This window comes from Hippoglossus hippoglossus, chromosome 17, assembly GCF_009819705.1.
Source record: "Hippoglossus hippoglossus isolate fHipHip1 chromosome 17, fHipHip1.pri, whole genome shotgun sequence".
Classification (NCBI taxonomy): domain Eukaryota; kingdom Metazoa; phylum Chordata; class Actinopteri; order Pleuronectiformes; family Pleuronectidae; genus Hippoglossus; species Hippoglossus hippoglossus.
This window is the reverse complement of record NC_047167.1, coordinates 763070-790852: the sequence shown is the minus strand read 5'-3', so window position 1 is coordinate 790852 and position 27783 is coordinate 763070. Positions and strand designations below refer to the sequence as shown.

The window sequence follows — 27783 nt, the reverse complement described above, 5'->3', positions numbered from 1 at the left end:
TTACATTATCATCTAGTGCAGCAGGGCTCCATCTCATCGGCCAAGCACAGGTCTCACTAGAGGACGTCAGGCCTCTTGCCACCCTCATGGAGTCTGTTTCTGACAGTTTGGTCACAAACATGCACACCAGTAAACTGCTGGAGGTCATTTTGTCAGGCTCTGGCAGTGCTCCTCCTGTTCCTCCTACCACAAAGGAGCAGATACTGGTCCTGCTGCTGGGTTGATGCCTGTCTACGGCCCTGTCTAGTGCCACTCATGCAACTGCCGGCCTCCTGGGATCTCCTCCATGCTCTTGAGACTGTGCTGGGAGATACAGCAAACCTTCTTGTGACCACAAGATGTGTCATCCTGGAGAAGCTGGACTACCTGTGCAACCTGATTGGGCTGCAGGTACCGCCTCATGCTGTCAGTAGTGACAAGGACACTAGCAGAACACAAAACCAGTGAAGCATCAGTCAGGAAGGATGAGGAGAGAGCAACTGTCTGTAGCCACCACATGACACTTTCATTTGCACCAAAGCAGGTGAAATAGATTCACAATCACTTTGGCTTCCTGAATGGACAGATTGATATAACTGAAGTTTAACTGACTTGGTGTTATACTGTGATGATTATGTGTTCCCTTCTTTCATACTCAATGGTTATTTTAAATAAGTTCTAATATTGTTTGAAGATTGACTTTACTGACAAATCGGTTGATATTTTATGTATCTTTATTTGTATATGAATATTTTTGATCTTTGAACAAAAAAAAAAGGCACATGCTGTCTGGACCAAGGTTTTTACATGTGACAGTGGAAACACTACCGCTTTTGTCCACAGAGGCGCCAACACCATTAAAAGTTCCTATTAGAAGCTTTAAATACTTTAAACCATTTGACCTCAGTGTGCAGAGCCTTCATTTCTCATGTAACTGATGTCCTTGCACTTGAACCCTGTGATGTGTGAGTTTCTGATTATTTTTCAAAATGGTAAATGGTCTGTATTTATATAGCCCTTTTCTAGTCTTGATGACCACTCAAAGCTCTTTACAGTACAGTTTTACATTCACACACACATTCATACAGAGCATCTATTAGCAGCACTTTTTTGCTTTATGAGGGGCAGTTCAGCATCTTGTCCAAGGACACTTCGGCATGAAGATGGGGAAGACTCGGGTTTGAACTGCCGACCTTCTGGTTGTTTTTTTTCCCTTTTCTTTTAGAATGAATCCCCTAATCACAGCATTTGCTGGTCAAAAGAAGTTCTTTACAGAGCAACAAGAAGATAAGGTTGACAGTGAATAGAACAAAACTGACCTGTTTTTTTTTTTATGAAACCAACTATATGTGCTTGTCTTTTGCATTAGAGTGAGACTTTTTTGTGTCAAATGTTGAATTATTTTTCATCAGTAACTCTGACATACTAAAAAAATTCTCTATCGTCAGATTCACTGTATTTCTAGACAAGGGACTAAAAGCTGAGTATACTTTTAGTAATGTGGAGAGGAGAGAATAAAACATAACATTAAGGACGAGTCAATCCTCTGTTTGTTATTGTCCTGTTCCAGATCAGCTATGTACACAAACTTTTGTGTACTTTAGGTCTTGGTGCGTTGTTTTTCTTTTTTAATGCAATATACAATGTTAATTTAGAAAATGTGTTCTTCCAACTATGTGGTCACATATGTATGAGATAATGTGGCCGTTGCTCATAGTGTTTCAACACTAGATAACTGTGAGGAATGAACGAAGTGGCAACAACAGGATCTGTCCATGGTGCTGAAAAGTGTGGCGCCTTAGGACTTAACGCTGCTTCACTTCATCTCATCTATTTGATTCAAATGGGAAGCTGGATATTAACATGCACACTGAGAGCAGAATTTTGTCTTCGTTAGAAGATTGTTAGAGGAGGTGTCTAACACAATGCAAACAGGCAGAGAGAGGGAGAGAGGCAGGCAGATAGAGATGGGAGGATGATGTCATAGTTTTCAGTCTGTGCCATAGAAGAGGCAGATGGCTGCAGCCTTCCACCTTTTCCTTCGCTCCTGTTTCCACCTCGAATCCCAGCATCAGCCTCAGCATCAGGACTCTTCGAGGGCAAGTGGCGACAGACCGCAGAAGCAGAAGCTTATTAGATTGACCGGAGGAAACAAAGCGTTAGCTGCATGTGAGTGGATCATCAGCCGAAGAAGTCCAATGAAGACGTGATATGATATGGTCTTCCTTTTTGTCTGTATGTTGTATTATGAGCAGTCGGCAGTGTAGAGGAGCTAGTCCTGCCCAGAGAGGAGGAGGAGAGGCGCGCAGAAGGGTGTCGACGGAGAGAGGCAGGGGCAGCGGGTACAAGAGGGAAGGAACAGAGTCAAAATAATACAGTAATAGTATAAGCTTCCAATAATGGCGGCTAAATCGGACGGGGTCCTGAAGATGAAGAAGAGTGACGTGGCCTTCACCCCCCTGCAGAATTCGGAGCACTCCGGCTCGGTGCAGGGACTCCACCCGGGAGGCCAGCCCGACTCTGCGGGCACCGGGGACGGGGAATTCGCCAACGGGGAGTCGCGGTGCTGCGGTGGCGGAGGCACCAACTCGACGTTCCCTCGCCTGGGCAAGGAACAGCAGAAATACACGGTGTGGGATTGCTTGTGGATCGTAGCCGCAGTGGCTGTGTATCTGGCCGATGTGGGCACTGACGTGTGGCTGTCGGTCGACTACTACCTCCGCCGCGAGTACTGGTGGTTCGGCCTGACGCTCTTCTTCGTTGTGCTGGGCTCTTTCTCGGTGCAGCTCTTCAGCTTCAGATGGTTTGTCCACGATTTCAGCACCGAGGACGGGGCAGAATCCGCCGGCGATTGCTCCCTCATGGACGGGAACAAGCTGCTGAGTGGCTCGGCCTCACACGGCGACATAACTGCTCCACACCACCCGGCCACGCCGCAGAGACAGGCGTCGACCGTCAGCAAGAACACCACGACCAACAGCACCGCGAGCACGGCGGTGGGCAGCAGGAGCAGGAGCAGGAAACGGTCGGCATACTACTCCTTCTGCGTCTGGTTCGGCCAGTCTCTCATCCACATCCTCCAGCTGGGCCAGATATGGAGGTAGGATGGAGGCCTCGATAGGGGTAACGATGATTGTGTGTGTGCGTGTGTGTGTTTGTGTGTGTGCGGGTGTGTAAGTGTAATAAGTAAATGAATGGATGTGCAGAGGACTGCTCTGACAGCTGTTGGTACCAGCATGGCCTCTGAATGATGCCAAGTCCTACAGCATGGCTCCCAGCTGCCATCTTTAGCGTGTTCCCCATTAACGCACAGGGCCCATACATATGCTCCTGTGAGGGGCTTTCGAGTCACTTCTATTCTGGTGTGAAAGAACACAACCAAAATCTGTTGTGAAGTATCACTGTTCACCTCACCTGGATGAAGTCATGGATTGGAATCAGCAGTAACTGAGATAAGAAGCCCATGAGGGCAGTTTAACAACCACTTGCCAAGAGTCAAAGTTGAAGCCTGCAGTCATACTATTGTTGACCTACCCTGAGTTGCACACACTCAGCAGTGGTCGAAGATATCCTCTGTTTCTTTACTTTAGTAAACATACAAAAATAGGATGAATGTGTTAAAAGCACAAAAGTAAACATGACTGATGACTGCACACAATATTACTGCATTGTTAAATCTATCTTTAATATGTAGGCAGCATTTTCTGCTGTAGCTGTGAGAGGTGAAGCTAATTTAATCTAGGGATGGGTGATTTAATCTATGAAATGCATCATATTTCACAAGATGCTCATATATTTTCTATATAAGATTGTACTCTTCAGACTATCGAGTAATGGTAACAGCTGCAATAATGCTTCCTTTTTAAAAGTAGTGGAGAAGAAAGGGGACGCCAATCCTAAGAGCCTCCTGGTTTCGTGATTATTTCTCCCCACATTGTTCTGAGTCGCCGAAATGTTGGTGCAGAGGTGTTCCAATGAAAAGCATTTGAGCAAGGTTGATGGTGACTCATATTAGAAACTATTAACTTTTGAGAAAACAATCTCATTGCTAGGTCCTTTAGTTGCTAAGCTGGACCTTTTGATCATATCACATGATCTTCATCAGCCGATTTACCCAGCTACTTTAATGAATTCTACATTGGCCTATAAGCTGTTGGACAATCGAACTTAGAAGATCAGAAAAAATCCACAACTAAGATAATGATTTAAATAGAAAATGTGGATTTCATTTTAACATTAAGGATGTAATCTGTATTGTCAGTGAAAAAAGACACTGTATAGTGATAAGTCTGATCAGTGTGTACTGAATATTTGTATGAATATATGCACTATATGTATATTATATCATATATATCATGACTGATACAATACTATATTAAGGAGCCAGTGGTCACTAATTATCATTCTGCAGGACACAGCTCCACAACAGTGATTGCTAAACTCCCTGCCGCCCCGAACCCAGAGCAAATAATCTAAGGATCCTCAATTGAGCTTTATCCCTGGACAAAATATCACTCTCTGCCTGACCTGTCCTGATCTGAGATGATGCATGATGAGAAGACCCTAACATGGGGCAGAAATGTGAGACCAGAACACATGAGGTTCATCTTTGTAAGAGTAGATTACTGTTCATTTTTAAATAGATCGCAATGTATTGTTTGTGACATTCATCCCAAATTGTTCCTTAGGGGCAAGATTGTCGATGGTACAAACCTACATTATTGTTTCATAAAAATAACTGAATAGTGTAGAAAATTATTCACCAATATTTTTTGATAATTGACTAATCATTTAGGTCATTTCAAACTAGTGGTAGCTCCTACAGTGTGAGGATTTGCTGCTTTCCTGTCTTTGATATCATTGAATATGTGTGGGATTTGGACTATTCAATGTTTCATTGAAAAAGAATAACCATCAGATGAATTGATGAGGTAATTACAATTAACTGGACTGGGTCGCAGCCCAATTGCAGAACCTTGTGGAATCAGAATTGAAGGGACAGGTCTCTCTATGTTCAGTGATGACCAGTTGCTCCTGCAAGGATCTCATGGTGCTCATGTGGAAGAGGGGCTGTGGTTGGTGTGGGACTTCAATGAGTCTAAGCCAATTTTGATGGTTTGAGTTAAATACTTTGTGGTAAAATATCTTTGCTGACTTATTCAATTTAGATGACTTTATAAAAACTGTCATTGTAGAGTTTGAGAGAAGAGACTGAATTATCTATTGACCATGTGTTATTTTTTATTTCTAATTCATGTTTCATCACCTGAGGCCTTTACAGCACAGTTTTTGCCATTCAAACACATGTTCATTAAGTGAACAGCACTTTTGTTGATTTTTTTGTGGTTGAACACGAAATATATAGAAATGTTTAATGCAAAAAAAAAAATTTCTATCAGAGAAAAACAGCAAATTCAGACTCTGACAGAATCAGAATCAGAATTCTTTTTATTGCCAAGTATATTTACACATACAGGAAATTGCCTTGGTGTGGTTGGTGCATTTGGACATAAAAACAACAATCGGACATAAAACAACAATATATACAGAATGAAGGTGCTAAGGTGCAGTGATTGGTTCCGGGATAGTGCCAATAATATATAAGTTATAAATTATGTGCGGGGGGGGGGGGGGCAGAGTCAGTGTGATGCAGGGGGCTTGTTTGTGAGCCCCACTGCCATGGGGAAAAAACTGTTCAGGTGGCGCAAGGTTTTGGTCTTGATGGCCCGGAACCTTTTTCCAGATGGGAGTCTCTGGAATAGGTGGTGGCCGGGATGGGAAGGATCAGCAATGATCTTGCCTGCTCTCTTACTGGTCCTGGAGTGGAACAGGTGTAGGAGAGCCGGCAGGTCACAGCCGATGACCTTCTCAGCTGACCGAATGATCCGCTGCAGTCTGCCCTTGTCCTTGGCAGTGGAGGCAGCGAACCAGACGGTAATTGATGAGGTGAGGATGGACTCAATGATGGCCGTGTAGAACTCGACCATCACTTTCTGCGGCATGTTGAATTTCTTCAGTTGCCGCAGGAAGAACATCCTCTGCTGGGCCTTCTTGGTGATGGTGGTGATGTTCTCAGCCCACCTCAGGTCCTGTGCAATTATAGTCCCCAGGAATCTGAAAGACTCCACTGTTTTAACTGGGGAGTCGCACATGGTGAGGGGGAGGGTTTGGGCTGGGCTCCTCCTGAAGACTGCTACCATCTCTACAGTTTTCGAAGCGTTCAGCTCCAGGAAGTTCTGGCTGCACCAGGAAGCCAGGCGGTCAACTTCCTCTCTGTAGGCGGCCTCGTCCCCATTAGAGATTAATCCAATTAGGGTTGTGTCGTCTGCAAACTTCAGGAGTTTGACAGAGGGGTGGCTGGAGATGCAGTTGTTGGTGTAGAGGGAGAAGAGTAGAGGGGAGAGCACACAACCTTGTGGGGCTCCAGTGCTGATGGTCCGGGGCTCAGAGACAAGCTTGCCCAGCCTCACGCGCTGCTTCCTGTCTGTCAGGAAGTCAGTGATCCACCTGCAGGTGGGCTCAGGCACGCTCAGCTGTGTCAACTTGTCTCGGAGAAGAGCTGGGGCGATAGTGTTGAATGCGGAGCTGAAGTCCACAAACAGGATCCTGGCGTAGGTGCTGTCATGTTCTTTTTTCCTTAGGTAGAGATGGTAGAGTCGGTCTGGTTCAAAAAAGTATTTATTTAGAAGCAATGAACAGCTACTACATAGCTATGGGCACTCAACGTACAACCCGCAAGCCGCCTAATACCGCCAGGGAAGTCAAGAGTCGCCCCGAGCGGATGGTGGGTGCAATATTTATAATAATAGGTAGAACTTCAGCAGGAGGGGGAGTCACGTGGCTAGTGCACAGGCTGGTCCCAGCCTCAAGGCACTGGAATTCGCCAATGATGAGAAGCCGCTCCAGTTTCGTCCCTCCTTTGACAGTCGCTGGGACCAATCTTCACATTCTGACAGTGTTTGGTTTGGTGTTTTAAAACAAGCCTTGAATCGGCTGACAGCTTGTGAGCTTTCAGTATGGCATGCACATGTTCCTATCTGTCCTTCAGACCCTAGTGGCCGCTGCTTGAATTCTTTCTAAGGGTATGTCAGTATTTTTTAAGAAAACAGTGCATTCATCTATGTGTGATTTTTGGAATAAAGCTAATGGAGTTTATGCTGTAATATTGTAAGTTAGGTATTAGAACAAGTTAAAGTACAGTGTATTGTCTGCCACAGATGTACAGTCTTCTCAGACAGGCATTATCAGACAGGTGCAAGACTGAACTGCGATGTGACACACACACACACACAACAATCAACTTCAAGATTAAAACCAGCCAGCAACGGCTACTATCAGTCACTATGTGAAGGCCACACATTTTCCCACCTATTCAGATTCAGCCCAAACTGCCCCTGCCCCCACCCCTGTCTAACATACTGCACTTGTTTAGAGTTCAGTTTCATTGCCATCTTCACAGACACATATTCAGAAAAACATAGATTTTAGTCTTAACCAATAGTAAAAGGAAAACATAGATTTTAGTCTTAACAAATATTCAAAGGAATACATAGATTTTAGTCTTAACAAATATTCAGAGGAATACATAGATTTTAGTCTTAACAAATAGTAAAAGGAAAACATAGATTTTAGTCTTAACAAATAGTAAAAGGAAAACATAGATTTTAGTCTTAACAGTGCCGGGGGAGTCAAGGTGCTGGAGGATGAAGTGGAGTCCCATGTTGACTGCGTCGTCTACAGACCTGTTGGCTCTGTAGGCAAACTGCAGTGGGTCGAGGAGGTGGTTGGTTATGGCCTTGAGGTGGGTCAGCACGAGGCGCTCAAAGGTCTTCATTACTACAGAGGTCAGGGCGACTGGTCTGTAGTCATTAAGGTCTGTGATCCTCTGCTTTTTGGGAACGGGGATGATGGTGGATGTTTTGAGGCAGGCAGGTACCATGCATTCAGCCAGTGAGGTGTTGAAGATGTCCGTGAACACTGGAGACAGCTGGTCCGCACAGTACCTTAGTGTGGAGGGGGAGACAGCGTCTGGTCCAGCTGCGGGGGTTCAGTCTCTTCAGTAGTTTGTTGACATCTCTCTCCTGAATGGAGAGAGGTGTGATGGGGGGAGGGGGCAGTCTGGGACCATTTTGTGGGGGGGGGGGTAGTGTCTTTGTCCAGGCTGGGAAGAAGAGGTGTGATAGCTGTGGGGGGGGTTCGGAATGTGGGGTAGGGTTAGAACTGGTCCATTGTCTGTCGAATCTGCAGTAGAAGTCATTCAGGTCGTTTGCAAGTTGAAGGTCTTCCACAGAGTGGGGGGATTTGGTTGTGCAGCCGGTGATCACCCGAAGGCCTTTCCAGACTGACGAGGAGTCGTTGGCTGCAAATTGTTGTTCCAGCTTCTTTGAATACTGTCGTTTGGCCTCCTTAATCTCCTTGCCAAACGAGTATTTAGCCAGTCTGAACCTATCCTTGTCCCCAGTCTTGAAGGCCACCTCTTTCTCCAAACGAAGCTGTTTGAGTTTTGCTGTGAACCAGGGCTTGTCGTTGTTGTAACTCACCCTGGTGCGTGTTGGAATACATCTGTCCTCACAGAAGCTGATGTATGACGTCACAGCATCTGTAAATTCGTCCAGGCTGTTGGAAGAAGTTCTAAAAATGTCCCAGTCTGTGTTGTCCAGGCAATCACGCAGCTCCTCCACAGCTTCTCTGCTGCTCCAGTTCTTAGATCTCAGCACAGCAGGTTTAGAAAGTTTGAGTTTCTGTCTGTAGGCCGGGATCAGATGAATAAGAGCGTGGTCGGATAGACGCAGAGCAGCGCGGGAAACTGCATGATAAGCCCTGCTGATGGTACTGTAGCAGTGGTCCAGAGTATTCTCCCCCCTGGTCGGGCATTTGAATGAGACAATATTTGCATATTTGCTTGAAAATTGTGTGATTACCAGTTATAGTACAAAACACATAACCTTTGTGTTCACCTCTGCTCATCATTACTAAAATGTTATTTTTAACCAAAGAGGAAATAGGCTAATCCATTTGAAAACAGATATGTTTGACTAGTTATACTATAATGAAAGGTTCATATAAAAGTAGCAACAAGAATATAACGTAGTGCACGCGTCATTAGTGAGATTCCATTATTTTATTTGTATATAAAGTCAACCTCCATATTTATTATCCATATTTGTTATGGATCCTGGATAAATCTGCTTCTTCTCAGCTGCTCTTTGGTGAAGGGGTTTGTTGATCTACCTCCTGCTTTACAATACTCCAAAGCTTTTCTGTTGGCAGGAAGTCAGGGACACACAGGTCATATACTTTAAAACCTCTCGTTTGCTTTTCTCACTGTTTGGGATCATTGCCACGTCGGACATTTTTCTCTTGTCAAATTTCTTTAATTTGAGTGAAAATATCTTGAACTGGAGACAAAGATGAAAGGTCTTTCTGTCAAAGAAACAAACAGTTAATATGATAGCATCATTCTGGAATCAGGCTTAAAACTTTACAGATTTATAAAATGAATTAAAGAAAAAAGATTTTAACCCTATGTGATATTGAAAAGTGAAGTATTAAATATCATGCAATTCCTAAAAATACAAATAGTTTGAAATCATAATTAAGAAAACAAAAATATGGATCTAATAAATGGCTTTGAAGGTGATCTGCCCAAGATATTTTCTTATAGCAAAGCAGATAGTTTCTCTAGATTTATTGATCCTAACCTAGAAACAAACACATTTCTTTTTTACAATTTGAAAAATGAATGTCTGAGAGATGAAGGTGGTCTATACAGTGAATATAATATTATAATACCTAAAAGTTCAAATGGAGAGCAGTGTCACTGAAAGTTGTGTTTTAACAACACAATGATCACAACTGGCTCTTACTGCAGCACAGTTGCATACTGATTTTGTTGTATTTATTAGGTTTTGGATATTGAACTTGAAAATCACATCAACTCAGTTATACTTGAAGTTATTAAAGAGATTGATATTGTATCTTTAAATTTTTATTTATTTATCTTCATGACTTCAGTACGGAAATTAATAATATACTTATTAATAATATAATGTATTCTTTCTTCTACACGTAATTCCTACTACTGTCTTTCTCCATCTTTATTGATGGTTCAAGTCCTAATTCATATTGGATAACCAATGCACATTTGACTTTCTTATGTAATATATTAAATGTGATGCAGTGGTAAGCACTGTCACCCACACAGTAAGAGGGTTCAAGGTTGGAACCTCATATTGGAGAAAAAACATGAAATACCGGCAGAACAGATAATGTTTCTATTTTAACTTTACAAATGACCATTTATCAAAAGTCTTAGTGATTTATTGATAAAACATCCCAAAAATCGACCTCTCAGTATTGTAGCGGTTGATTTTAGCTTAAAGATAAACAGCACTGGGCAATTGATCAGTCGAACCACATAATTAAAATATGTGACAATCAGCACATTAATGTTACATTATTGAATTATCTTTACTTGCTCATCATACTTTTCATTAGTTGATGTGCAGCATTTGAATGTGCTGTTATTGGACATGCAGCTTCTCCTCACAGAGATGTGAAGGTTGAGCAGTCAGCCCCCCTGTCTGCTCCATACACAACTGGATTCTGTTAATCAGTAATATTAAATATTATTTTTATGTAAAATGAATCATATCTTGTAATAAAGTAATAAGAATAATAATGGTCTGTATTTATATAGAGCTTTTCTAGTCTTGATGACCACTCAAAGTGATTTACAGTACAGTTTGCCATTCACACATTTACTAACAAATTCATACAGTGCACTTCTTTCTATGAGCAGGGGAAATTTGGGCTTCAGTATCTCGCGGAATAATCGAACCGCCAACCTTCTGGTTAGAGGACGACCGCTCTACCCCCTGAGCCACAGCTGCCCCACGAAATAAACAAGCAAACAATAAATTATTTTGTTGGTTCAAAGAGACAAATAGCAGAACCATTCACATATGCACCATGCTTCTAGCTTTAATATAAGGCAGCAGTGTAAATGAATGTTTCTAGGTTGATTGGAGCAACAATCAGTTGATGTGTTTTGTAAAATATCAGAAATATAATTTTTTTTTAGTTAGCCTCATTGGGTTTTTTTTCCACCTTGAACATCTTCCTTTTTCTAATTTAAATGGAAATATATTGTATTCATATAGTGCCATCACGAGTCACATTCATCCATTCACACACACACACATTCATACAGCACTTTGATGGAGCACTTATATTTGTCACACATCAACCAGCCATCAGGGCCAATACAGGGTTCCATTTTTAGAGACAGGGATCGGACTACTACCTTCTGATTGGTGGGCCACCTGATCAACAGCCGTCCCTATATGTCTGAGTGCTCTTACTAACCCTCGATAGGCAGCCGTTCTCTGTGAATAACTTTACATTTCATTTTTTTTTACATTTAACTTTATTTGGTGCATTTTCCTAAAGCAACATATGAATAAGGCACAATTCAATCCATGTTATAGGTAAAGTCCCACTTTCCGACTGATAAGAAGACACTTACATAAAAGTATAATGGTCTTATATAAGAAAGAGCCCATTAGATTGCAAAAAAAAAAGCCGGGTTGTTAATGATAAGGGTGCGGCCTTTAAAAGACATGTGTGGGCGAAGCCACTTCCATTTTGTAAGACGTCCTTCTACCTTCTCTAAAACATTGTCCCTATTTTTGCTCATGAAGGTTGCATCCCCAAGATAAATGCCCAGATATCGCAGACCTTCTTTATTCCAGGTCAACCCCCCCGGTAACACAAGTTATCTGCTCAGCTCAGTTCCCACTGCTAAAGCTTCACTTTTTTCCCAGTTAATTTTTGCAGATGATATTTTGCCGAACTGTTCAACAGTTTCAACTAGTATATCGATGTCATTTTGTTTTTTAACAAGGACCATGACATCGTCAGCATAAGCAGATACTTTCAAAGCTTGTGGACACCCTGGGAGATTTACACCTGACAGCTGTACCCTCAGTCTGTGCAGGAGCGGCTCTATGGCTAGAGAGTACAGCATGCCAGATAGGGAGCAGCCCTGTCTGATTCCCCTCTGAACTTTAAGAGGAGAGCTTAAACCACCATTAATCTTTAAAACACTCTCAATGTCACTGTACAATGTCCGGATCATGGCTATGAGACCAGGGCTGAACCCAAACACCTGCAGCGTCTGCCACAAGTATCTGTGTTCAACCCGGTCAAAAGCCTTTTCTTGATCTATAGAAATAAGACCAAGTTCACAGCCCAATGAACCAGAGAGGTCCAAAATATCACGAATCAGAGTAATGTTATCAGATATCAGCCTGCTGGGCACACAATAGGTCTGGTCTACATGAATGACATGCTCCATCACTTTTCTCAGCCTCGTGGCCAACACTTTGGACAAAAGTTTATAGTCAGTGCAGAGCAGAGCTACTGGTCGCCAGTTCTTTATCTCCTGAAGATCTCCTTTTTTGGGGAGAAGGGTGAGGACCGCTCTCCTGCAGCTCAAAGGTAGCTGTCCTTTGTTAAAACTGTCTCTGAGGACCAACAGCAGATCTCTTCCAATCACAGGCCAGAAAACTTTGTAAAAATCCGCAGGAAGTCCGTCGATGCCCGGAGCCTTGCCGTTCTTTATCTTCTGCAATGCAGCATGTAGTTCTTCAGCAGAGAGCTGTGTGTGTAGCTCTGCACTGACCTCTGCAGGAACCTTGGGTAGACCCTCAAAGAATGTCTGTGCCACCTCTGGTCTCTCTTGGAACTCCATCTTGAAAAGTTCCTCATAGAAACTGACAGCATATCTGCGAATCTCTGCAGACTCCTGCAGCAGCTGCCCTGTGTTGGACCGCAGGGAGTTCCTGAGTCTTTTTTGTCCATTCTTACGTTCAAGGCCAAAGAAGAAGTGAGAGGGAGCATCCATCTTGGCAACATGCTGGAACCGGGAGCGAACCAGAACACCTTGAGCAGAAAAACCCAACAGGTCTGACAGAGCTGACCTTTTGTTTTTGAGAACTTTAATGTGTTCTCCGTCTCCGGTGGATTCTGCTAGATCTTGCAGATCGACTTTCTCTCTCAAGAGCTTTCATAGACCTGGTCATGTCCCTTGTGACATTGAGAGTGTACTGTAGGCACAGATGCTTAATTTGACCCTTTCCTATGTCCCACCACTGTTGTAATGAGGTGTAGTCAGATTTAGTTTTTGAATAGTTGTTCCAAAACAAACTGAAAGCATTTTTGAAAACATTATCTGAAAGCAGGGCTACATTGAAATGCCAGTAACTACTGCTGCATTTTATATTTTTAATAGAAACTGAAACCTGAACAAGTGAATGAGTGTGATGAAGGAGCATCCAGGTGTCACATAGATCATTTTGTTCAATCAGTTTGACAAGACACCTCCTGGAGGCTCCATGAGGTTCTGCATGGTTTCTGTCCAGAGTTGCATTAGCTGTGCAGTTAAAGTCACCACCCAGGAACATGTGCCCTTCACCACTACACGAGTTAACAACAGAGTTTAAAGTGTTTAGCAGAGTTACTCTTTCTGTGCCTACAGTCGGAGCATAAACATTAATGAAGGTCATTTTTACATTTTCAAACACAGCTTGTATTTTTAACAAGCGACCTTCTACAATTTCCTCTGTAGCAGAGGAAACAGGAAGAAAGTCTCTGGAAAATAAAATGGCCACTCCACCACTGTTACTGGTCTTATGGCTGAAGAACACCTCCCCATCCCACTCCTTCCTCCAGGCAGCTTCGCTCTCAGCTGTGCTGTGTGTTTCCTGGAGAAAGACAACATTTAGCTTCCTGACCCTACACAGGCTGAACAGAGCAGCTCTCTTGACATCTCCTCTGGCACCATTTATATTTAAAGAGCCCAGCTTTATGTCACACATGTTTGAGGATGAGGCTGAATTTAAACCAAACGTAGATGGATCACACAGTCAGAGGAGAACAGACAGGGTTTTAACCATCAAATGGCCATTTGGGCTCGGACTTTAGACATTAGTTTCCTGAGGCGGAAAACTGATCAGTGAAGGTTGGTTGGTCGGTACCTTCAGTGTTTCTCATGAAAACTCTGACTGAGTTGAGGAACAGTTTTAAATCGGGGAAAAAGTCTTCTACTCTAACCAGTCTTGTGCCCTTAGTGTTGTGTAGAAAAGTCCGGATTCTGGTGAAGGAGTAAAGACTCTTCATCCACCTGCAGGTTCTCCTGTGTGTTTATCAAACTGTCCTCTGACTGAGAGGAAGAACACGGTGGGTTTATCTTTGATACTTTTTTTGCTTGTTCACTGTTTGATTTGATTTCTGGGCTTTTTCTTTTGGTTGACAGTTTGAAAAAATCTTCCTCAATCATAAAATGTTCTTCATCAGTGAGCACTGACTCCGCCACTCTAGTGGCTGTGTGACTATCTCTGACCTTGTTTTCCTGATGGTTGTCCTCACTGATGGTTGTCCGCCTGCCTCAGCACCATCCGAGGCAGGCGGGGGCCCCGGTGCGGAAGCAGCGGAACCACCACCGGCCGAGGCAGGCGGGGGGGCCCACTCCAGGGGCAGCCGACCGGCTCTCACCGGCTCTTTCTGGGCACAAGCGAATCAGATGGCCCTCTTTTCCACAGCCAAAACACTTCATTTTACCTGATGTTACATGCACCGTTTAATTAAATTCCTCAATTTTAAACCTGAAGACCAAGTTTAATTCTTCCTCATTCTTTTTAGCACCAGAGAGAGAGAGAGAGAGAGAGAGAGAGAGAGAGAGAGAGAGAGAGAGAGAGAGAGAGAGAGAGAGAGAGAGAGAGAGAGAGAGAGAGAGAGAGAGAGAGAGAGAGAGAGAGAGAGAGAGAGAGAGAGAGAGAGAGAGAGAGAGAGAGAGAGAGAGAGAGAGAGAGAGAGAGAGAGAGAGAGAGAGGGGACCCGTTTTAACCGGAGTTGGTGTAAAGCCCAGCTCGCATGACATGACTGGGTCATGTGATCAGGAGTCTTGAGGGTTTGAGGTCATACTACCAACAGTATTTCACCTGGAGAAACCCCTGACTAGTATGCCTGGTCAAACTATGTCTGATCACAAAAACACAGAACAGTCGAAGTGATCCTCCTGCTCTTCTGTGTCAAGCTGGAGGAGAAGTGAAACAGTTCAGTGGATGTCAAAGACTGAATTTTTTTTTCGGAACACAATAGGCATTCAGTTTTTTCTATCCAAACCCAACCTGAGCCCAATACCGTCATGTAAGCTACACTGAATATGTGTTATCATGTCCCTCACAAGCATGGTTATTGCTTGTCTATTTACCAAGTACAAACATGTGCAGTGTAAACAAATTAGGAGGCACCTCACCACTACTTTTCATCACTCTCATCCCAGTCTGCATTCTGATTGGTTGTACTTATTGCAGACTCATCTTGATTTCTAGCCAGCTAGAAATCCACTTGAAGTCTTGACACGTGAAAGACCCCCTCTAGTCGAGTCTTTGAAGAGTTCACATATAGTAACTACTACTAATTGAATGCTGATTTGCCTCCGATCTGGGGCTTTTGTCTGCGACTTCCAAAACTTGTCAGCAACTGGAAAATCGGGCTTAAAATCATGTTGTGTGAACTAGGCAAACTAGGCAGGTAGAGATGAAAGGTGTGTGAAACAACACTCACCATTTAAGCCAAGATTTAAAATCCGGGCAGGGAAATGTTTACTTCTCTCACCCAACAAGAAAATTGGGGTTGGGATATAAGAGGAAAATAAAGGAAAAGAACACAGCTGTTAAAGCGGGTAAGTTGTTAAGATGTGTTTTACTTGGCATTTGAAAAAAGCATTTGTTTTTTATAGGAGTACTTATTTATAATCCCTCAGTACATATTGTTTAAAAATGAGTGCATTATACTTTCTTTGATTTCACAGTCAGTTGTTGACTACACACAGATATTGATACAGCTAATATGTCAACATTTTAATATACAGATTTTATTTACATTTCACTGATTCATAACGCTAGTTAGACATTATGATGTTTTCATTCATGTACACACATATAAGTTTATATATATACGTATATATATATTAGCCACACCGCTGCAATGGGTGACATGTTCTGTCATTATCACCAACATTACAATGGGCCTAAATCTGAGACATAAGACTGAATGTTGGCACTGAAAGACCTGACTTTACTTTTCTGTGGGTGTGAGCGTGAACAAGTCTTAGATGGTAGACTTAGAAAGACCTTCGCCAACACACACACACACACACACACACACACACACACACACACACACACACACACACACACACACACACACACACACACAGGGAGAGATATGTCTGGTCAATATGTCCACGAAAAGGCTCCAGCTTTAATGCCTTTAGCCCAGATTTAATTTTCAAAATGAACTTCATTTCATGGTCCATTAGAATGCTGCTAAATGACTACCATGTGTTGGTGATCTTTCACAGATGGAGAGGAAAGAGAATGGAAATGAATGTGGGAGACATATGAGACGTGCAAATAAAATGTAGGCCACAGAAAAGTAAAACTGAATTCACTTAATTAAATGAGCTCTTGCCTGAGGTCTGTAAAGGTGCAGTTGGAGCTTGATTGCCAGGAGCTGGGTGTGTGTGCTGCTCAGGCAATGTCCATGTTGCAATCCAGCCTTTTCTGATGAAACTGAATGTTTAAACTGTTGTATAGAACTTATAGCAGAGATTCTACTTTTGTGTCTCTGCAAAAAAAGATAATATTGTCTTGCCCTTGATAGGTACATGTCCTACTTTTGAAGTTTTGTAGGCATGAAACGATTTTGAGCTATTCTACATCTGCATGTCAGGGTTTGAGAGATGTGTATGCATTGACCAAGTTTGATGAATATCCTGATTTTGTGTGAACTCAGTTTGAAAATGTTCTCCGTGTCTTTAGATGTGGTGGTTAATGTTAGTTTCAGCGTGTACTTGAGGATATGTCAGTACACTGGGACATCCTTAGGGGACACACTACTGATCTCACTTGGTGTTAAATGATTTTTTTTAAACTTGGGAGGGTTGGGAACAACTGGTTTGAACAATTTTCAAACCAGGACAAACCTGCAATTATAATCAAGGTAATGGTGTGTTTTATATAATCACCTGTCAAAGGCATCATATCCCCTCATATCATATCATGTATTGTGTTTGTCTATCAGAGTAGTCAAATTGAGTTTTTATCCACTTTTAAGACACATTTTTATAGTCAACTATTTTGGTGGTTTTTAACCAACCAGTTGAAAGATTTTAGTTGTCAGACATCTGAATCTTGCGTTATCAGAAACCAAGCTTAGCAAATGTTGGCGCCATCTTAGCTCACAGCCTCTCAGAGACAGCCTGTGCCCACCAAACAGCGCTGGGCCAAACACTGACTTCGACTATGAAGTTGTATTTTTGGGACTGTCCTCTGTGTTTTTATAATTAGCAGGTTTTTTTGGAGAGGAGGAGACCTTTGATAATGATTTAGCTCTTGAACACTGACAAAATCCTAACCAGGACAGGCTGAATGATGGCAACTACAACATGATCCCACACTCCTTCCCAAAACTCTGGCTGAGGCAGTAGAGAGGTCCTCCTCTAACCAGAAGGCTGGAAGTTTGATCCCAGTCTGCCCCATTCTGCATGCCAAAGTGTCCTTGGGCCAGATACTGAACCCCAGAATTGTCCCTTCTCATAGAGAAAGTGCTGCACATAGATGCTCGGTATGACTGTGTGTGAGTAAGGGTGAATGGCAAAAGCTGTACTGTAAAGCACTTTATGTGGTTATATAGACTAGAAAAGTGCTATATACCATTTAGTGGCAGGAAATCGCATAGTATATGTTTTATCAACAGTGAGCTATGGAAGCAATGGTGTAAGTCTTTAAGAGGTGCGAGAGTATGTTAGTAAAATAATGTACTGGTCCTCTCTTGTAAGTGTGGAGTGTGGTCTGTAGGCTGCTAGCTGCTGCAGTATGTTGATGTTCAGTATGTTCCTTGTACCCAGCATGGACCATTTTGAGCATAGACCCTACAAAGTGAGGACATTTTTGGAAAGTGAGGACATTTTGGCCGGTCCTCACTTTTTCAAAGCTTAGTTTGAGGGTTAAGACTTGGTTTTAGGGTTAGGGTCAGAATTAGGTTTAGGTTAGATTTAGGTTAAGGGTTAGGTTTAAGCATTATGTAAGGGGCTGCCAAATGCATAATGCCTATAAGTGTCCTCACTAAGATAGAAGTACAAGTGTGTGTGTGTGTGTGTGTGTGTGTGTGTGTGTGTGTGTGTGTGTGTGTGTGTGTGTGTGTGTGTGTGTGTGTGTGTGTGTGTGTGTGTGTGTGTGTGTGTGTGTGTGTGTGTGTGTGTGTGTGTGTGTGTGTGTGAGTGAAAGGCAATGCTTTTTCAGTTCTGGTTGAAACATGGTACTTTGTCACCACTTCAGGTATCTTCACACCATCTACCTGGGCGTTCGAAGTCGTCAGAGTGCGGAGACAGAGCGCTGGCGTTACTATTGGAGGATGGTCTACGAGTTTGCAGATGTGAGCATGCTGCACCTACTGGCCACCTTCCTGGAGAGTGCTCCACAATTGGTGCTGCAGCTGTGCATTATCATACAGACACACAAGCTCCAGGCTGTGCAAGGTAATTCATAACACACACACACACACCAAAATATCCTCGATATGGGTACCACCATCTTGCACTTTTAGTCTGTGCATTAGTGATTGTGAGTGGAGCCGTGAACTCAAGGTCATGCCAATACATGCATTCTCAGCTGTCAATCATGACATTTCGTCCCTTTTTTAAAGCATTACACCTTTATACCACTCAAAGGTATCGAAAAATTGGACACTTGAATATTTATCAGTATGATATAAAAAACCTAAAAGGATGAAAGCATCTTTTTGAAACATTTATTTGATGTGTATTTTGACTTTTTATATTGGTCCATGACCTCCAGGAGAGACTTCACTTGAAAAAGTGAACCAAACTTTATTGCTGTGTACAACAAGAGCAGAACGTGATGTGATATAAATGAGTCTATTTGGCACTTAAACCACTTGTGATTTCATCATGATTGAAGGGAGCTGAGGCTGTGCATAATATAGGAAACATCCCAGTTACTAGGTGGTTATGATGGGATGAAGAGATGCTGAGGATCTGAATGAGCTGATGATATGGAGATTTGATGTGTTTGGGGAGGAGGAGGATGCAGCGATTCATTGAAATAACAGCCAACAGTGAGAGAGAGAACAGGTATAATTGAACATGCCAAAGTAATTACTCCAAACCCTAACTGTAACTATTTGCAGATTTCTGTGTAGGTTGCAAAAATATCACCAAATCAGTGAAACTACACAGGAACAATGTGTAGGATTAAGTGGAATCTCGTGGTAAAGTTAGGTTGCAACCAACTAAATCCCCCTCACACTCTACTCAACCTGCCATTTCAAGCATGTAGAAGAAGTAACATAAAATCATGAAAGGTCATCTTTAGTGTTTGATTTGTCCATTCTGAGCTACTATGGAAACTTGATCATGTAAAATCTCTATGTAAATATAAATGGCACATTCTAAATTAATAAAAACAGTGATTCCTACTTTGAGTTGAATTGAAACATCTGACCCCAACTGCAAATGTCTGTGATCAGAGGTATTTTCCAGCTTTCGAGATCAAATTGAATGTTCAGCTTTCAGTGGTGATGTATGCAAGCATGTTAAGAACACGTCACACTTCTCCAACTCTGATAAGAGACACTGAAATAGTCCTCTGAAATGGGTCAACATCTCTCTACATTTAAGAAAAAAATCAGGCTTAGATGAAAATATCGGGGCCCTGTTCTGCTGTAGTGAGTTTGGGGCCTGTTAAAGACTTTTAATCTACGATTCGACAGCTCACTGAGGTGAAAGGCTCCCTATTTAGAGAAGCTAAATTCACATCCCGTTTCCCAACTGTTCAACAATGTTCTTGCCCAACATATTGCCTCTGGCTCCAGTGTTTGTGATAAGCTAGGTTTATCACATTCTTTACCAGTCTGTGTAATACACACACAGAGATGTTCATCTTCTCATCTGACTGAGTCCTGCATATAAGTACCTAGGGCCTGATCTACTAAGATCCCAAATAAAGTGCTGAATTGCGTGTGCATTATAACAGATTGCACGTTTGGTTGGTGGGCGTTTTGCGTGCATTACTGGTTTCAGCCATGGAGCATTACGGAGAGCAGAGTGACTGCAAGTGCAAAGCGAAATCTAATGCCATGGAAATGGAGGTGTTAGTGCAAGAGGCAAACAAATGTTGTTGAGCGACAGCAAAGAAATATTAATATAACTCAGAGAAACGCGACATGGGAGAGTTTCTGCGAGAAAGCAAATGCTGTGGGTAAAACAAAAAGAACAGCCGATTAAAATAAGAGAAGATGGCAGGACGTAAGAAGAAGAACAAAAGAAAAAATAGCTCATAATTAAACCTCGGCAAATAAAACAGGTGGGAGTCGGTGGAAAAGATGCCTCTGAACAATATAGAGCAGGAGGTGCAGTTTACTTTCTGAAAAAACTGTTCTCTCCGTCTTCATGCCATCTCCTCCTCACCACAATAACTGCAGCCATCTGTGTGTAACGCTGTGTCGATTAGCACCTACCTTCCAAACGTATTAAATATATACATAGTCACAATCACGGCAATTATTTTCAGGCTTTTTAAAGTATTTGCATCTACTCCTCACAATATTTTGCGCTTTCTGGTAGAAACGCCCGTTAATACATATTCATTAAGGCAAACGTACTAAATGAACAGCGCATGTTATTCTGCACGCAATCCTCAGTGCACACCGTTAGTAGATCAGCTTGCATGTTTTTTAGCTGGTGAAATCATGTCTGCACAAGTTTTTACACGCACAAACCTTCAGTAGATCAGGCCCATAGTGTCTCTGCATTGTCTCTAAGTTGTGTGTCTGTGTGTCTGTCTATTTCAGGTATGACAGCAGCAGCCTCCCTTGTCTCACTGGCTTGGGCCCTTGCCTCCTACCAGAAGGCTCTGCGAGATTCTCGCGATGACAAGAAGCCAATCAGCTACCTGGCTGTCATCATCCAGTTCTGCTGGCACTTTTTCACCATTGCAGCCAGGGTCATCACCTTTGCCCTGTTTGCATCTGTGTTTCAACTCTACTTTGGCATCTTTATTGTCCTGCACTGGTGCATCATGACCTTCTGGATTGTCCACTGTGAGACGGACTTCTGCATCAGCAAGTGGGAGGAGATTGTGTTTGACATGGTGGTGGGCATAATCTACATCTTCTCTTGGTTTAACGTTAAGGAGGGAAGGACAAGGTAAGCATTCAATGTGATTTAGTCCTGAAGAAAAATCTGTTTTAGTGCCTTCATTTTCAAAACTATATTCTTTGATTTCATTAACGGTCTTTACTACTCTGTAATTTATCAAGGACAGCTGCTAAGATGAAATTCAAGTATGGCACTTTGACACATAAGATCTATAAGGAGCTACGGTTTAAATTAGACACAATAAAAACAGTATGTACACAGGTATTAATAAAATTAGTAAAATTGAATTACTCTTATGTTGATACTATGTAACCTTTGCAAAAGAACTGTCATAAATTTAAATTTTTATACAGTTTTTAAGACACAATCCTATTGCTTAAAAATCTTTGGATCCTATTTGCTTTTAACTTGTCTTACTTCTGGATCTTAAAGGAATAGTTCATCCAAAAATGAAAATTCACTCATTATCTACTCACCACTATGCCGATGGAGGAGTGGGTGAAGTGTTTGAGTCCGCAAAACACTTCTGGAGTCTCAGGGGTAAACTTCTTATTCAGACATAATAAAACAACAGAAAAAACACAACATGCCTCCATAATGCTTGTGTGGTGTCATCCAAGTGTCCGCAAGCACCGACATTCATATTCGACTCGAAACAAGGTCATTTACAACATGTTCAACATGTCCACTGATATCTTCCGACAAGGTGCATTCAGGGACCGTCGGAAATGCTAAGTCTGCTACCTTAGCCACTTCTGGTGGACTTTTAGCCTTAAAACACAGTGGATATGACCTCGTTTTGAGTCGAATTTCGGCTGGCGGACATTCGTTTGAAAGTCACTAATGTCTTCAATTGTATTGGATTTGGCTGCTACACTGTTTACCCCTGAAACTCCCAAATTTTCATTTCTGGGTGCACTATCCCTTTAATATATTACGCAATTTCTATTCGTCTATTCAGCTGGATGCAGCTTATTCAACTGTTTTGCTACAAGTTTACTGTCTTATACTTTTCGCAAAGCTACTTTTTCGCTTTTATGGGATTTTTTTTTTACTGAAAATATAAAACCTTGAGCATTTAGCATTTTTACAGACTATCTTCTAGTGTGATGGCTGAGTGTGGATCTACAGTGTGTGGATCTTGCCTTGAGCCAAGCCCAAAGCACTGGTCATTTCAACTCCTTACAATTTTGCAAGGAATGCTAGGTCAGCCATTGATGGAGGTAAAGAAGAGGCTCCAGTGGGTTTTGCCATATGTCAACCGGACTGTAGCCTGCAAGCAAGGCCCCCGTCTCCCCTTCTGCCACCTCTGGACCTTCCGCTAGATGTGCAGGAGTATCCTCCACTTATGAAACGCTCCCAATTGCAGTGGTCTCCACTTCTCGCCACAGGCTATATAAAGAGGCCTTGATGAAGCATCACTCTGAAGGTCTCACCTGCCCATTTAATGGCGCAGAGACCTCGATAGATGCAGCCCCCCATCCATCCACTGTTTCTATCTCTGGCCTCATTCCCACAGTGTGCGGTGGTTCTGGTAGCTCCAGCAGACTCCTCAGCCTTCAGCCTTGCTCCAGTCGGTGTGCAGGCTCACATTTGAGCTGTGCAGTCCTTTCCACATGACTGACTGTTTACATGCCACACACACCCCAGAATCTCCCTATTGTCCCCCCACACTGTCCTCTCTTTGTATCAATACTGTCACTGTCTCCTTTTCTAAAAGCCTGCAAAACTGAAACTATTAATCTCACTGTATTTAATTTTGAAACAGTCCTTCAAATAGAAAATCAAAACTCTTAAAAGAGTGAAGCTCTAATCTCATCCCATTACCTCTGAAAAACCACTTCTCAACTAAAAAGATCATACATAAGAAGATTCTACAGTACATATCTATGCCTTTATTAAACTAATTAATAAGACCGTTGTTATAAATGATCTTATCAGTGATCACAAGCTAGATTGTATTTTACTCACTGAAACATGGTTGAAAACAAATTACAAAAAAATGTTGTCATTCACCTTTTGCGAGGAAACGAGGTGGAGGACTATAGGACCTATAAAGGCTATATTTTCAGATATTTTTAAATGCATTCACAGTTTTGACACCTTCACCTAGTTTGAGTACCAAGCTATTCTAGAAAGTTCATTGTTGTTGCTCACTGTCTATTGCCTACCAAAATACACAATTTTATTTCTACCTAAAAAGTACACTGAGAAAACATAGTTTTTAATCAAGCAGATTCTTATATGTAATTTTTTTTACAGGAAGTTCAAAACTACAATGTCTCATAAGTTACAAGACTGTGGTGTTTGTTAAAAATAATAATGTTACAACAATACACCATTCCAGCCCAGATATAAAGTCCTGACAGGACAAGCTTGTGCTCAATTCTCTCTCACTGAAGAAGAGTCTTGGGGGTGGGATATAAGAGGAAAAGAAAGAAAGAGAAAAGCATGTATTAAAGCTGTTCAATTATTAAGATGTGTGTGATGTGTTAGAAAATTGGTTCAAACTGTTTAATGAAAATGAGTTAACAAAATGAAGAAAAAATAAAACTTTAAACTTTTATTTTATTTTAAATGTAAGCATTTTCTTTTAAATATTCAATGTTTTTTTTTTAACCATTAAGACTTGTGAACATTTAAAAGATGCTACAGTGAAATAGTTGAACTTCCTCAATTCGATAAATCAGTTCCTCAGATATGCTTTCACAGCAGTTTAAAACATCATCACGTCTATCACACTTTTAAAAGTTAATATCAATGCAATACACTGTTACTGGGGTATTGCAACAAACAGGATGCAGTAAAGAACGAGACCCTTTAAAGATCCATCAACTGATTTGTTGCTGTTTGGAGGCAGTGGGACAAGCTGTTGAATACTTGTTGTTAAGAAAACATGGTGCAATCGTATAATTTATTTGGGGTTGTGAAAATGTGCTAAAAAAGGGTTAAATATTATAGCTTTGAATTAGGGTAAGACTTTTAAGATTGCAAAGTACGGGATGCAATTCCCAATGATACTGGACTGGATCAATACTTTGACTGACACCTTTTATGTTACACCATCATTTTATCTATTGGTATAAAAGATGAGCTTTAAACCCTTATATGCAGCCACCACCAGAAGAAGAAGTGTTCATCATAGCCCACAACACAAAAACAGACCTGCTGATGGACCTCTTGACTTCAGAGTGAGTGAATAACAGGTTGTGGATGTGTTCCTGTGGGAGCAGACATTTTTTAATAAATGTGTTGTCAATGTACCCATTGGTCAAACCTCTGGGGTCATCACCATACTTTTTCACTTTCACGTTGTGTTAGCACTGAGGGAAAGCTCATGGACCGTCCAAAATGGAAAGGGTACATATTTTGACTCTTGGATGGTATATTTTAAATATTTTGATACAGACACCAATAGACAAATCAGGAGATCACCAAGGACATGAACAATCATCCCCTACTAATAGGAATTTGGCTGGCAGGTTTTGAGGTGTCTGACTCATGGCCATCTTAACGGCCAAATGTCAAAATAAAACAAATGTTTCTCCAACCACACACTTACCTGTACAACAGTTTGATTGAATTTCTTTTTATCTTGTCTTTGTGCAGGTGTCGACTTTTCATCTATTACCTGGTGATCTTGGTGGAGAATGCTGCTCTCAGTGCACTGTGGTATCTGTACCGGTCTCCTCACACCACTGACGCCTTTGCAGTGCCAGCATTATGCGTCATCTTCAGCAGTTTCCTCACTGGAGTGGTTTTTATGCTCATGTACTATGCCTTTTTCCATCCCAATGGGCCACGTTTTGGACGTTCGCCAAGTGGCCAGGGCCTTGACCTGGACCCCACTGCTCAATTCTCCACACTACCATCAGAAGGTGCCACCAACTCATTGCGCTCCAACAGAGGTGTCGCCACAACTTTGGAGCGTGACATGGGGAAGTATTCTGAGCGGGATGGCTGCATGCCAGTGTTTCAGGTCCGACCCACAGTGCCATCCACTCCATCATCACGTGCTCCACGCCTTGACGAGACCGTCATTAAGATCGACCTTTGTAGAAACCATTACCCAGCCTGGGAGCGTCATGTCCTTGACCGCAGTATACGAAAGGCAATCCTGGCCATAGACTGCTCCCTGACTCCTCCACGGCTGCAGTACAAAGATGATGCTCTGGTGCAGGAGAGGTTGGAATACGAGACCACTTTATAGCTGAATCCTGCTCTGAGAACCCATACAGGGGTGCAGCATCATATATCACATTTACAGCAGCAGAAACTGTGGCAATAAAAATTTGTTACTACCAACAATGTCACTTTTCATCACCGATTTCCCCATTCTTCGGCGTCAGCACCCACCCTGGAGTATTTCACTTTGTGAAAAACCTACAAGACGCAAATGCACTGTTTGGTTAAGTTTGGAAAAGTTAGGGATAAAATAAACGTGTGTTCATGGCCATCCACATGGGCTTGAAGTCATCACATATTCCTGTTAATGGCATCTGAATTACACATCAATGTGTCTAATGCAATGAGGAAAGGAAACAGTCCCTCATTCATCATCAGTAGAAAACTGTCATATCTGTCTTAACGTGTTGGTGTCCTTCTGTTTGGAAGTTGTGATTGTGTGCTCCCATAGCGGCTGCATCTGCGTAGGTATTTCCATCAGTATCTACACAGTTCTGCTTACTACTCCTGTCTTAGTGCCAAAAAGATTCCTTGGAAATGTCCTTCAGCTTCTGAGGATGTGGAACATCTTAGAGCTGGCTGGGTATTCCAAAATGTGTCCCTCTGGCCTTGATATTTCATTCCTCTTGGATAGGTTTGATCTACACTGGAAGCAGGTCAGATGGAAAGTGAACAGCTTGAAGACAGTGGTCAAAGTAGCACTTATACTCAGTCGTTGTGGTCTGTCTGGATAAAATCCACCAGAACTGGTCGGTCAGAAGGACAGGGAGTGAGAAAGAATATGTGAAAGTTGGACAGACACAGGCTCGTGGGTTTTCTCACACAATGCCAAGAAAAAAATCTTCCTGGCAGCTCAACTCAGCTACTGTATAAGTGGAGCCACATAACCCTGGCTGTACAATGAAACTGATTTTTACTTGTCTGTGGAGAATGCAGATGTACCGCAGAAGAAATGAGCAAAGTGCCAGGGAGCAATGATGATGAACTGGAAATGAGTCAACGATGGAGGAGAAAAGAGAACACACACAAGCAGCCATCTCAGCCAAACTAAATCAACCACCAGGATGTACAGCAGTGATACAACATGCAACATTTATAGAGATGGTGTAAATGGTACTGAAGCCAATGTGATTCTGTATTTGAATGCGTGTGGTGTTGAAAGAGCAGCAGATCAGGGGGACCCGTGGTTGATCAGTGAAGGTACACCCTGACATGTGGTCTGTGAGGGTTGTTTTTGTTCCTTTGATTAACACGTCACCTTCTGGGGAAGTGGCTCCTGTTTTTTCCTCAGTTGATTCAGATTTGAACATACACACCAAGCCACAGAACGTCATACAGCAAGGTGCTAGTAGTGTCCACTGGCTAGAGTGACAAATGCTAGTAACGTGGTGCCATGAAAGCTTAACTCAGGACCGTCATACGATATGTTATGGTCCTGGAAGGGTGAGGGAAGAACTCTAGACAGTTTCATAGTCAGTGCTGTAACTGGTGGCCAGAAGATATGTAAATGACACAGCACACCTCTTTCTGACATCTTAGTTAGGTTTTTTGTCACTTTTCTTCTTTTTCTCACAAAGAGCCTTTCCAGCTAATTCATTATAGGAGCCATGAGATTAATACACTAAATTTGGATACCAATAGTGGAAAGAGAGATGAGGGCAAGTATTTATAAAATACTCTTAATGAGTGGGATCACAATAGGAATATTAATCAACTTGTCCCAATCAGCTGTCACTCTCAGTTTGTTTGTGTTTTCAACATTCTTCCCATAATGTTCACAAAGTTAATGAACACCTTAGTGACCGACCTGTCTGGGCTCCATCAGAACACCCATGGTATGGAAGTACTGACCACCAGTGGTGGTGCTGAAAATGTAAGTATTTCCTTGGTGATTGTGTGGGACTAAAGACTGGGCCCTCACCATTAGTTTTCAAAGATACATTTTCATGGTTCAGAAAATATTGGAACATTTCTGAATGACTGGTGGCATTCAAGCAAGGATCAGGGAGTTGCCAAAATCCTCCTCTAAGGAGGATGTCCATACTTTACTGTCCATAATGTCCAACCCCAGGGCCCACTGATACTACTAGTCATATTGACCTGGTGCACGCTGTGCATGTATGAAAACCAAACCCTCGAACATCCTAGGTTATCTGAATCAGAGTAAATGGAGAACTGCACCATATACACTACACCCCATTCCCTACTTTCACATCTAACTGCTCGATTTCAGGGAATGCTGGGAAGCCAGAGGCAATCCATGACTATACCATCAAGGCAATGCAATTCAGATGGTAACAGTGTGTTTTAGAATTTGAAATGTCTGCACAAATTAAAGTTCCAGGTATGTCTTTTGTGTTTTGTTATGTCAC

The 27783-nt window shown here is 42.2% G+C and overlaps 1 protein-coding gene across 1 annotated transcript; it reads left to right on the top strand.

Moving 5' to 3' along the window:
* The first annotated feature begins 1432 nt into the window (after window positions 1-1432).
* xkr4 (XK related 4) lies at window positions 1433-26389 on the top strand. The gene is made up of 4 exons (XM_034612709.1): window positions 1433-3079; window positions 18387-18586; window positions 20920-21274; window positions 24836-26389. Exons 1-4 carry the CDS (start codon window positions 2379-2381, stop codon window positions 25434-25436), a joined length of 1857 nt encoding a protein of 618 aa, XP_034468600.1. The 5' UTR covers window positions 1433-2378; the 3' UTR covers window positions 25437-26389.
* Window positions 26390-27783: the final 1394 nt, after the last annotated feature.

Coding starts and splice junctions, on each gene's coding strand:
- xkr4 (XM_034612709.1), top strand. CDS start 2,379: ATGGCGGCTAAATCGGACGGGGTCCTGAAGATGAAGAAGAGTGACGTG. Junction 3,080..18,386: donor CAGCTGGGCCAGATATGGAG/GTAGGATGGAGG, acceptor TCACCACTTCAG/GTATCTTCACACCATCTACC. Junction 18,587..20,919: donor CAAGCTCCAGGCTGTGCAAG/GTAATTCATAAC, acceptor TGTCTATTTCAG/GTATGACAGCAGCAGCCTCC.